Source organism: Anomaloglossus baeobatrachus, chromosome 4, assembly GCF_048569485.1.
Source record: "Anomaloglossus baeobatrachus isolate aAnoBae1 chromosome 4, aAnoBae1.hap1, whole genome shotgun sequence".
In the NCBI taxonomy this organism is placed as follows: domain Eukaryota; kingdom Metazoa; phylum Chordata; class Amphibia; order Anura; family Aromobatidae; genus Anomaloglossus; species Anomaloglossus baeobatrachus.
Window position 1 is genome coordinate 285,315,865 of NC_134356.1, and position 12,688 is coordinate 285,328,552.

The 12,688-nt window shown below is 42.3% G+C and overlaps 1 protein-coding gene across 1 annotated transcript in view; it reads left to right on the forward strand.

Annotated features, from left to right (window-relative positions):
* Positions 1 to 12,688, forward strand: part of TPH2 (tryptophan hydroxylase 2) — a 737,869-nt gene that overhangs the window by 656,179 nt on the left and 69,002 nt on the right. Inside the window, exon 9 of the mRNA XM_075344895.1 lies at positions 5,223 to 5,318. Within this exon, the coding sequence (XP_075201010.1) occupies positions 5,223 to 5,318 (96 nt within the window). The remainder of the gene's footprint in view (positions 1 to 5,222; positions 5,319 to 12,688) is intronic.

The following is a 12,688-nucleotide window of genomic DNA, read 5'->3' on the forward strand; positions in this document are numbered from 1 at the left end:
AGACCATATAATGGGTATCAGGGGTCTCTCGACTCTCTTGATGCTGTAAATAAGAGTTGAATATGTTATAGTTGTATGCTTGATCCTTTTGTAAACATCCCGCCCACCTTCTTCCTTCCGCATTGCCGGTGGACGCAGGTAAGGAGATGTTCCTCGCTCCTGCGGTGTCACACACAGCGATGTGTGCTGCCGCAGGAACGAGAAACAACATCGCTAATGAGAGGTGAACGATTTTTGGTTTTAGGATGACCTCTCCACGGCAAACGATTTTTGCCACTTTTGCGATCGTTTTAGGTCGCACATAAGTGTCACACGCTGCGATATCGTTAATGGTGCCGGATCTGCGTCACTAACGACGTGACCCCGACGATAAAACATTAACGATATCATAGCGTGTAAAGCCCCCTTAATACTTTTCTTTTGATTGTTTCACTCATGATTACAAATAATGGGGTAAAAAGCTCACCAAATACTTAACGTGTGGATGTGACCTTACATATACTGAGGTAAAAACTCGCCAGATACTGAACGTGTGCACATGGCCTTACAAATACTAAGGTAAAAATCTCGTCAAATATTCAATGTGTGCACATGGAGTTACAAATACTGAGGTAAAAACTCACTAAATACTCAACATGTGCATGTGGCCTTACAAATACTGAGGTAAAAACTCACTAAATACTCAACATGTGCATGTGGCCTTACAAATACTGAGGGAAAAACTCACCAAATACTCAACATGTGCATGTGGCCTTAGAAATACTGAGGGAAAAACTCACCAAATACTCAACATGTGCATGTGGCCTTAGAAATACTGAGGGAAAAACTCACCAAATACTCAACATGTGCACATGGCCTTACAAATATGGAGGTAAAAAGCTCACCAAATTCCAAACATGTACATGTGGCCTTACAAATACTGAGGTAAGAAACACACCAAATACTCAACGTGTGCATATCGCCTTACAACTACTGAGGTAAAATAAACAACTTGTGCATGTGGCCTTAAAGATGGATCAGTAACTTTAATTATGTCAAGCTTTATCAAGGTCTGTTATTTAACATTTTGCTTCAAATTATACATATTTATAGATCACTGTTTGTTTAATAAGTTTGTCAAGCTGCTGTAATTGAGTTATTCTTGTTATATAAGAACATTAGGAGAATACAAAACATGATATAGCTAATCATATTCGTATCGAAAATAATCAAAAAAAGGAAATCGTATAGAAATCTGCACACACTTTTGACACCACGTAACAAATAGGTCTGTTGAATAGAGAAAATCTTTAACATGCCAAGCAGATGCTTCTGCTCATTTTCTTTTCCCTTTATGCACCGGGCAGTGTGAATAGCCGACTTTTCCCTAGTCAGGCGGCATAACAGATCTTTTCCATCATTAACTTTGTACATTTCATAAGCCATGGAAGAGTTATTAGCTAAAATAGAAGCATCTGGAGATTTCCAGTGTAATTAAATCACCAGCCTCAGTTCTGTGTTTTTAGGTTTTGAAATAAAGTTCATTAGTAATAAAAAGACTGTTTCATGAACTATGTAAGTATAAAGTACTCTCAGAAAGCTGGAACATATTGTTAGCAACACCGACATACAACATGATAACAAAAACATAAAAAAGAGTTAACTGTCAGAAGACATTTCAGGTTCCGTATAAACAACAAAGGGGAGCCACTAACTTCTTGGATTGGACATATATGATATTGCAGGTGACATCTGTGACCAGATTAGATGGGTTTTAGAAACTGGACTCATCCCATTTTGTTGATTTCCCATGAGCAGCTGTCATTAAAAAGTTGGCTTATATGGGTTTTCTTCTTTCAGACAACTTTGCATTATAAGCGGCGGTAGCTATACTGAACAAATATATAAACACAACACTTGTTGTTGCTCCCATTTTTCATGAGTTGAACTCTCAGATCTATGACTTTTCTATGTACAAAAAGACCTGTTTTCCTTCAATTATTGTTCACAAATTTGTCTAAATCTGTGTTAGTGAGAACTTCTCCTTTACCGAGATGATCCATCTCACAGGTGTGGAATTTCGAGATTGTCATGAGACACCATGATTATTATACAGGTGTGCCTTAGGCTGACCACATTAAAAGCCCACTCTAAAATGTGCAGTTTTATCACACAGCACAATGCCACAGATGTCGCATGTTTTGACATTGCATGCATTTGTTATGCTGAATGTAGGAATGCAGAGCTGCTGCCTGTGAGTTGAATGTTCAATTCTTTACAACAAGCCATCTCTAAAAGCATTTCAGAAAATTTGGAATACATCCAAATGGCGTCACAACCGAAGACCGCACCTTAACATATATTATCTTCACCTCTAAGATAGTCTGAAACTGGCCACCCGGACTACTGATTCCACAGTCAAAGAATTTCTGGACAAACTGTCCGAAACCATCTCAGGGAAGCTCATCTGCTGCTCGTTGTCCTCATTGGGGTCTCCATCTGTTAGGGCCAGATGGACGGGCAGACCCGGGAGGTGGATCCACTGGGCCAAACTCCCCGATGAGGGAAAGGAGTCCGGTAGCCGGAGCACTTTAGGTAGCAGGACAGTCCGTGCACTGGAACACAATGGAGAAGTCCCTGGGACCACGAGGTCACTGATGGTGGTCCGGGTGACGGAGCTCAGGTTCGGAAGCCGTGATGATGTCAGGCGGGGTCCGGAACCGTTGGAGCGAGATGACGGGTCACCGCAGGGAACCGAGATGGTACGGACTGTCAGGATGGCAGATGGGCAGCGTTCAGGGTTCGAGATACAGCAGGACCGGATGGCGATGCAGGATCGGCTCTAGAAGACAGAGAGGTAAGTATCTCACAGAACACAAGGAGACCTGACTCCTAGCTTGGGAAAACACGAAGAACAGGCCCCGCTCCCTTGGACATTAACCCCCTTTATACCCTGTACCTGTATGCATCATTTCCTGTTAGTGGACACTGGCCCTTTAAGAAAGGGTCAGTGACCGCGCGCGCGCCCTAATGCGCATGCGCGCGGCCCGGGTGCCAGAAGCCAGGACAGGACGCTGAGAGGAGGACGCAGCAGAGCCGGCCAGGGACTGGGAAGCCGACGGGCGCCGGGAGCGGGGGCCAGGAGGCCTGGGAAGCGCGGGCACTGGAGGCTGGGAAGCGGGGAGCGTGGCAGGTGAGCCGGGGAGCGGAGCAGAGGACCCGGGGAGCGGAGCAGAGGACCCGGGGAGCGGAGCAGAGGACCCGGGGAGCGTGACACCATCTGACTGAAGTTCATCATCGTAACTGACTTGAGTGGCAAATGCTCGCATTCGATGGCGTCTGGCACATTGGAAAGGTGTACTCTTCACGGCTGAACTCCTGGTTTTCACTGTACAGGGCAAATGGAAGACTGCTTGTATGGCGTCATGTAGGTGAGTGGTTTGCTGATATTAACGTTGTGAATCGACTGGTAGCAGTGGGGTTGTGGTATGGGCAGGCGTATGTTATGGACAATGAACACAGGTACATTTTGTTGATTCCAATTTGAATGTATAGGGATACTGTGGTGAGATCCTGAGGCCCATTGTTGTGCCATTCACCAACGACCATCACCTCATGTTGCAGAATGATAATATAGGGCCCCATGTTGCAAGTATCTGTACTCAATTCCTGGAAGCTCAAAACATCCCAGTTCTTGCATGGCAGCATACTCATCGGACATGTTTGGGCTGCTCTGGATCGGCTATATGTCAGTGTGTTCAAGTCCCTTCCAATATCCAGCGTTTTTGCACAGCCATTGAAGAAGAGTGGTTCAACATTCCACATGCCAGAATAAACAACCTGATCAACTATATATGAAAGAGATGTGTTGCACTGAGTAAGGCAAATGGTGGTCACACCAGATACTGACTAGCTTTCTGACCACCCAATACTGTAAAACTGCACATTTTAGAGTGGCCTTTATTGTGGCCAGCATAAGGCACACCTGTGTAATAATCATATGTCTAATCAACATCTTGATATGTCACACCTGTGAGATGGCTGGATTATCTCTGCAAAGTAAAGGTTCTCACAAATAGATTGAAACAAATCTGTGAACAACATTTGAAAGAAAAAAGCTTTTTGTGTACATAGAAAAAGTCTTAGGGGCACTTTGCACACTAAGACATCGCAGCTGCGATGTCGGAGGGGTCATGTCGAAAGTGACGCACTTCTGGCATCGCACTCGACATCGTAGTGTGTAAATCCTAGATGATACGATTAACGAGCGCAAAATCGTCGTAATCGTATCATCGGTGTAGTGTCTGGGAATTCCATAATTACGCGACTGCGACAGGTACGATGTTGTTCCTCGCTCCTGCGGCAGTACACATCGCTGTGTGTGAAGCCGCAGGAGCGAGGAACATCTCCTACCTGTGTCCTGCAGCTCACGCCGGCTATGCGGAAGGACAGAGGGGGCGGGATGTTACGTCCCGCTCATCTCCGCCCCTCCACTTCTATTGGCCGCCTGTCGTGTGACGTTGCTATGATGCCGCACGACCCGCCCCCTTAATAAGGAGGTGGGTCACCGGCCAGATCGACGTCGCAAGGCAGGTGAGTCCATGTGAAGCTGCCGTAGCGATAATGTTCGCTACGCTGCTATCACAAGATATTGCTGCTGCGATGGGGGCGGGGACAATCGTGCTCGGCATTGCAAGAATCGGCTTGCGATGTCGTTGTGTGCAAAGTGCCCCTTAGGGTAAGTTCCCACAATCAGGGCTACTCGCGGTCTGGACACAGCATATATTTGCTGAGTCCAAAATGCAAAATGCTGTGTTTTACATTATAAGCACAGTGGATGGTGGGATTAATAGAAATCTCATGTCCTCTGTGCTTCTTTTTTACTCTACATAAACTTACCTGCTGTGCATTTTTCCAAGCTGCAACATGTCGATTTCATGACAACAGCACTGCAGCCAATCACTGAGCCTTACCGCTCTGCTTGCATATACGGTATATACTGAGCTCACTGACTATATGTAGTGTTGATGTCACGTCAACAGTACTGTAGCCAAACAATAGACACACACACTGGACCCAAGGAGGGTTTGTACTACTAATTTAGTTTTCTGAAAGGGCACAACCGCTTTAAAATGACAACCCCTTTAAGCCATTATATATGGGAATTAGTACAAATATTATTATATGCCGTTACAGAAATGTATATAAATAATAATGTAGTTATTATAATTTATTTTTTTCAGTGCTACTTTTTTACTATTGAATTTGGTCTTTGTAAACAAGACGGACAGCTACGAGCATATGGCGCAGGACTCCTTTCTTCTATTGGAGAATTGAAGGTAAGATAGCAGAAGACTACAACAGATTACTACAAAAGAGGCTTTTAGTGAAAAAAATATGTTGTATTTAGTTTTCTTCCTGTCTTATATCAGTACAACGAAAACTCTGTTGATAATTTGAAATTGTTAGTAAGCAGAAAAGCTCCTCTTGCAAGATTCTAATAATATTATACTTTACAACTGTGGCTTTTCTCTTACTCGTGGCATCTTGCATCAGTTGAGGGATTTTCTACAAATTTTCTATGTACTATAATTTATATGTTTCATCAATTTTTAATCCATGGGGATCCAAATCCTGGAACCCCCACTGATCAGTAACCATGCAGCTCCTTTATTGTTATCTCAAGCTTGGCAACTCATCTATCTGTCTCATGAAGTGCATTTTGGTACCTAAAAATATTTTACTCCTAGACAAAAATTGACACACAAGAGCACAAGAAAAGTGGATGCAGTTTTTGCAGTTACATTCTGTATGAGTCTTTGAGCTGAGGGGAGTCGGGAAGGTCTTTTTGGTCCAAATGAGTAGACACATATTATTAAAGGCCTGGGATATATGAAAGTCCAGTTAGAGATTTTGCACTGTGGCTCATGAGCTTCAAGTTTCCACCACTGTTGACACATGAACATACAAAAAGTCTGAATATCAAATGAGTGCTTAGTATTTGAATTAGGTATGTCATTATAATATAACATAAACTAAAAATAAATGTAAAAAAAAATGTAGATCTCTCACTGGCACTACAGGGTCTAGGTATTAGCATCTCCACAGGACTGAAACCACATCAGGAAAACGATCAATCTCCAAGTCAGGGATGTGGAAGCATAGGATATATAGTCCAAAAATAGAAAATAGTGGCTATCGGTACCAACATATAGTACATTTCCTTTATTGAAACAAATATGTAAGCTAGCTGTGCTGGGCAGACACTGTCCCATTCGGCCAACGCTATTTCACGTAAACACACTCTTTATCAGAGCTACATGAGAAATGTACAGACCCCATGTTAAATAGCAAAAAGGATCCCATGTGATACACATAATTATAATATAAAGGAGACACTCGCACTGCCATCTAGATTTCAAAAATGAGACGTCTAATCAAATTACAGTTTCACAAACAGAACACATATACAAGAAAATATACACCACTTTATTTGAATATTATGTAAAGTATTATAAATTTAAGCCTAGTGGATCAAGTTGATCACATCTACTAATGACCCTACTGTCCATCAGCAATAATTTTATTCTACCATTATTAGTCCTTCAGAGGACTGCTCAATAACGAACATGAATAATTAATTTAGCTTATCTCTTTCCCATTTGAATCGAATGACAATGTTCCCAAAAATGAATGAATATGGCAAAATAGTTTTTCCTATTTAAAAAAAGGAAAATGGGTAAAAAAAAAATCACATAAACTACAAATCTAATTTGACATAAGATAAAATTCTTTATCAAAGAGTCGTCTCCGCCAACTTTTAAATACCTTCAGGGGAGAAATTGAGAGCAAAAAGAACAGTGGCCACATTTGTAGGTAACCTGCGATGACAAATGTTTTAACAAATTCCATCCACTTTCAGTTTCTTCACATCCCTACCAAGTACTTCAGCAAAAAAAGAAACAATAAGACCAATGATATGGCTATGTAAAAATAACAAAAAAAAACCCCTATGTCAGATAACATCAGACGCATTATCCAGTGTTGTTGGTATTTACTGGATGATGATCATGGTTTAAAAGAGAAAGCAGCTATTCCACCTATAGTCTTTTCTTGCAGATGTCCTACTTTGAGAGATACAGTGCCTTGCAAAAGCATTCTGCCCCCTTGAATTTTTCAACCTTTTCCCACATTTCAAGCTTCAAACATAAAGATAAAAATTTAATGTTATGGTGAAGAATCAACAACAAGTGGGACACAATTGTGAAGTTGCACAAAATGTATTGCTTATTTTAAACGTTTGTAACAAATAATAAACTGAAAATTGGGGCGTGCAATATTATTCGTCCCCTTTACTTTCAGTGCAGCAAACTCACTCCAGAGGTTCATTGAGGATCTCTGAATGATCCAATGTTGTCCTACATGACTGACGATGATAAATATAAGCCACCAGTGTGTAATTTAGTCTCCGTATAAATGCACCTGCTCTGTGATAGTCTCAGGGTTCTGTTTAAAGCACATAGAGCATCATGAAGACCAAGGAACACAATAGGCAGGTCCGTGATACTGTTGTGGAGAAGTTTAAAGCTGGATTTGGTTACCAAAAGATTTTCACAACTTTAAACATCCCAAAAAGCACTGTGCAAGCGATCATATTAAAATGGAAGGAGTATCATACCACTGCAAATCTACCAAGACTCGGCCGTCCCTCAAAAATTTCATCTCAAACAAGAAAAAGACTGATTAGAGATGCAGCCAAGAGGCCCATGATCACTGTAGATGAACTGCAGGGATCTACAGCTGAGGTGGGAGAGTCTGTCCATAGTACAACAATCAGTTGTACACTGCACAAATCTGGCCTTTCTGGAAGAGTGGCAAGAAGAAAGCCATTTCTCAAAGATATCCATAAAAAGTGTTGTTTAAAGTTTGCCACAAGCCACCTGGGAGACACACCAAACATGTGGAAGAAGGTGCTCTGGTCTGATGAAACCAAAATTGAACTATTTGGGCACAATGCCAAATGATATGTTTTATGTAAAAGCAACACAGATCATCACCCTGAATACACTCTGTCAAACATGGTGGTGGCAGCATCATGGTTTGGGCCCGCTTTTCTTCAGCTGGGACAGGGAAGATGGTTAAAATTGATGGGGAGATGGATAGAGCCAAATACAGAACCATTCTTGAAGAAAACCTGTTGGAGTCTGCAAAAGACCTGAAACTGGGACGGAGATTTGTCTTTCAACAAGACAATAATCCCAAACAAAGCAAAATCTACAATGGAATGGTTCACAAATAAACGTATCCAGGTGTTAGAATGGCCAAGTCAAAGTCCAGACCTGAATCCAATTGAGAATCTCTGGAAAGAGCTTTAAACTGCTGCTCACAAACGCTCTCCATCCAACCTCACTCAGCTCGAGCTATTTGCAAAGGAAGAATGGGCAAAAAGTTTAGTCTCTCGATGTGCAAAACTGATAGACACAAACCCCAAGTGACTTGCAGCTGTAATCGCAGCAAAAGGTGGCGCTACAAAGTATTAACCTAAAGGGGACGAATAATATTGCACGCCCCAATTTTCAGTTTATTATTCTTTATACAAGTTTAAAATAAGCAATACATTTCGTTCAATTTCACAATTGTGTTCCACGTGTTGTTGATTCTTCACCATAACATTAACATTTTTATCTTTATGTTTGAAGATGTGGGAAAAGGTTGAAAAATTCAAGGGGGCTGAATACTTTCGCAAGGCACTGTATATGGGAAAAAACAAAATGGAATGGTAATTGGTTAAAAATGTGTCACGCCAGTATACCTACAAATGTGGCCATTGTTCTCAGTTTCTCCCTTGAAGGTATTTGAAAGTAGGGGAGATCATTTTTGATAAAGCATTTTGTCAAACAGTGCCTACAAGTAGTATTCAACCCCCTGCAGATTTAGCAGGTTTACACATTCGGAATTAACTTGGCATTGTGAAATTTGGACTGTAGATCAGCCTGGAAGGGTGAAATGCACTGCAGCAAAAAAGAATGTTATTTCTTTTTTTATTTTTTTTTTTTAAATTGTGAAAAGTTTATTCAGAGGGTCATTTATTATTCAACCCCTCAAACCACCAGAATTCTGTTTGGTTCCTCTAAAGTATCAAGAAGTATTTCAGGCATAAAGAACAATGAGCTTCACATGTTTGGATTAATTATCTCTTTTTCCAGCCTTTTCTGACTAATTAAGACCCTCCCCGAACTTGTGAACAGCACTCATACTTGGCCAACATGGGAAAGACAAAGGAGCATTCCAAGGCCATCAGAGACAAGATCGTGGAGGGTCACAAGGCTGGCAAGGGGTACAAAACCCTTTCCAAGGAGTTGGGCCTACCTGTCTCCACTGTTGGGAGCATCATCCGGAAGTGGAAGGCTTATGGAACTACTGTTAGCCTTCCACGGCCTGGACAGCTTTTGAAAATTTCCACCCGTGCCGAGGCCAGGCTTGTCCGAAGAGTCAAGGCTAACCCAAGGACAACAAGGAAGGAGCTCCGGGAAGATCTCATGGCAGTGGGGACATTGGTTTCAGTCAATACCATAAGTAACGTACTCCTCCACAATGGTCTCCGTTCCAGACGAGCCCGTAAGGTACCTTTACTTTCAAAGCGTCATGTCAAGGCTCATCTACAGTTTGCTCATGATCACTTGGAGGACTCTGAGACAGACTGGTTCAAGGTTCTCTGGTCTGATGAGACCAAGATCGAGATGTTTGGTGCCAACCACACACGTGACGTTTGGAGACTGGATGGCACTGCATAGGACCCCAAGGATACCATCCCTACAGTCAAGCATGGTGGTGGCAGCATCATGCTGTGGGGCTGTTTCTCAGCCAAGGGGCCTGGCCATCATGTCCGCATCCATGGGAAGATGGATAGCACGGCCTACCTGGAGATTTTGGCCAAGAACCTCCGCTCCTCCATCAAGGATCTTAAGATGGGTCGTCATTTCATCTTCCAACAAGACAACGACCCAAAGCACACAGCCAAGAAAACCAAGGCCTGGTTCAAGAGGGAAAAAATCAAGGTGTTGCAGTGGCCTAGTCAGTCTCCTGACCTTAACCCAATTGAAAACTTGTGGAAGGAGCTCAAGTTTAAAGTCCACATGAGACACCCAAAGAACCTAGATAACTTGGAGAAGATCTGCATGGAGGAGTGGGCCAAGATAACTCCAGAGACCTGTGCCGGCCTGATCAGGTCTTATAAAAGATGATTATTAGCTGTAATTGCAAACAAGGGTTATTCCACAAAATATTAAACCTAGGGGTTGAATAATAATTGACCCACACTTTTATGTTGGAAATTTATTAAAATTTAACTGAGCAACATAACTTGTTGGTTTGTAAGATTTATGCATCTGTTAATAAATCCTGCTCTTGTTTGAAGTTTGCAGGCTCTAACTTATTTGCATCTTATCAAACCTGCTAAATCTGCAGGGGGTTGAATACTACTTGTAGGCACTGTATGTAAAGCTAAACGTATAATTTATGTGAATTTCTGCTTATGTTCTTTTTATACCTAGGAAAAAGTATTAGACCCGTATATGTCTGTTTTCAGGAACATTGTCGTTTGATTCTGGCTAGAAAAGAAGAGCTAAATTAATTAATCATGCTCATGATTGTAATGGAGCAGACAGCAAATGTCTGTCCTTTGCAGGGTTAATGTGGGTAGATCACCTGTTCTCCGAGACATATCAAATTATTGCAAATGGATGGTAGGATCAATGACAGACATGATGTGCTTGATACTTTGCTGTTTTTATTAAATAAAAGTTTGCATAATGCATTGAAACATTGAAATAATGTGGTGTATATTTTCTTATATATGTATAGTGTTTGTGACATTGTCATTTGATTTGATGTCTCTTGTTTTAAATCTAGATAGCAGTGTGGGTGTGTCTCATTGATATTATAATTAGGTGTACCACATGAGATCCCATTTTGCTATTTAACACTTGGGGATTTGTACATTTCTCATGTGGCCTTGAGAAAGCCTGTGTTCATGAAACGGCATTGACCAACTAGGACGGTGTCTGCTCGGCACAGTTTTTGTGTATTTGTTTCTATAAAGGATAAGCATTATACATTGGTAGTGTGTGCCACTATTTTATATTTTTGGACTAAAAACTAAGAATAACAAATTCATCAGCATAAGCTTGTTGACTGTTTAAAATTATTGTAGAGTGGTGCAGGGTGGTGGGTGAGATACTGACTCCGGACACCCTGACATACTACATAAAATGACTGGTCCTGGATGGGTGTGTGGACTTGTGTGGTGTGGACTGAGATACAGGTTGTATACTGCTGCTGATATTGGCTGGTCAGGACCGGATAACAGCGTACTTGAAAGGAGACCAACAGTTCTTTTCAAACAACGCTTTACTCTATGGTTCATGCTTTGCAACAATTTTACACTCCAGATAGTGGGCACATATCTTCCAGCACGTTAAAGTTTTGCATGGCATATTTACTCACAGTCTCAGTTCCTGCTTGGTTGCTTCAGATCATATTGGTCTTCTAATTCCCAGCACAAGACTGGCAAATGTTACAGTACAGTTTGTGATGGTCATCTTTCCTTCCCGCAGTCCTACGTTCATTCTACTAAAGGTCCCATTACATGACCATAGTAAGGCTTTGCACTCTGGAATGCCTATAGGTTACAGTTTGGGTCATTAAGATTAATACGGTACCTTAATGGTTAAGGGACCTCGCCACTAGAGTCCTCTCCTCTGGCGCTTATTATCTGGCTCCACTCCGCTCAGGGATCAGTCTCTCATTTTTATGCTGTGCACATTCCATGTCTCTGTCAAAACTTGAGTTTCATGCTAACTCACCTTCCGTCTCCTCTACTCTTCCTTTAGTTGCCACAAACCATCCACTGTATATGAGCTTCATGACCAACTGACTAAATGTCCATCATTTTTGATCACTAGGTCTTCACTGACTCCTCTAGAATGAACTGTCAGCTTATGCTGATGTATGTGTTATTCTTAGTTTTTAGTTACTTTCCCTTTCACCTGACTCCTCCAATGGTGGGCTATTCCAAAGCTTAAAGGCCCCGTTACACGCTACGATATATCAGGCGATATGTCGTCGGGGTCATGGATTCCGTGACGCACATCCGGCATCATTTGACATATCGTAGCGTGTGACAGCTACGAGCGACTGTTAACGAGCAAAAATATTCACCTTATCGTTGCTCGTTGACACGTCGTTCATTTTCAAAATATCGGTCACATTCCTGGATGCAGGTTGTTCGTCGTTCCTGAGGCAGCCCACATCGCTCCATGTGACACCTCGGGAACGACGAACACAGCTTACCTGCATCCCGCCGGCAATGAGGAAGGAAGGAGGTGGGCGAAATGTTACGTCCCGCTCATCTCCGCCCCTCCGCTTCTATTGGGCGGCCGCTGTGTGACATCGCTGTGACGCCGAACGTCCCTCCCCCTTCAGGAAGAGGATGTTCGCCGCCCTCAGCGAGGTCATTCGGGAGGTAAGTACGTGGACAGGGGTGACCAATTTAGTGCGATACGGGCAACAAATTGCCCGTGACGCACAAACGATAAAGGCGGATGCGATCGCACAATAAATCGACGCGTGGAATGGGGCCTTAACTGTTACTGACCCTACAGTCCGACAACTTCCAAAACAAGTGTTATACTTCCCATTGCAACATACA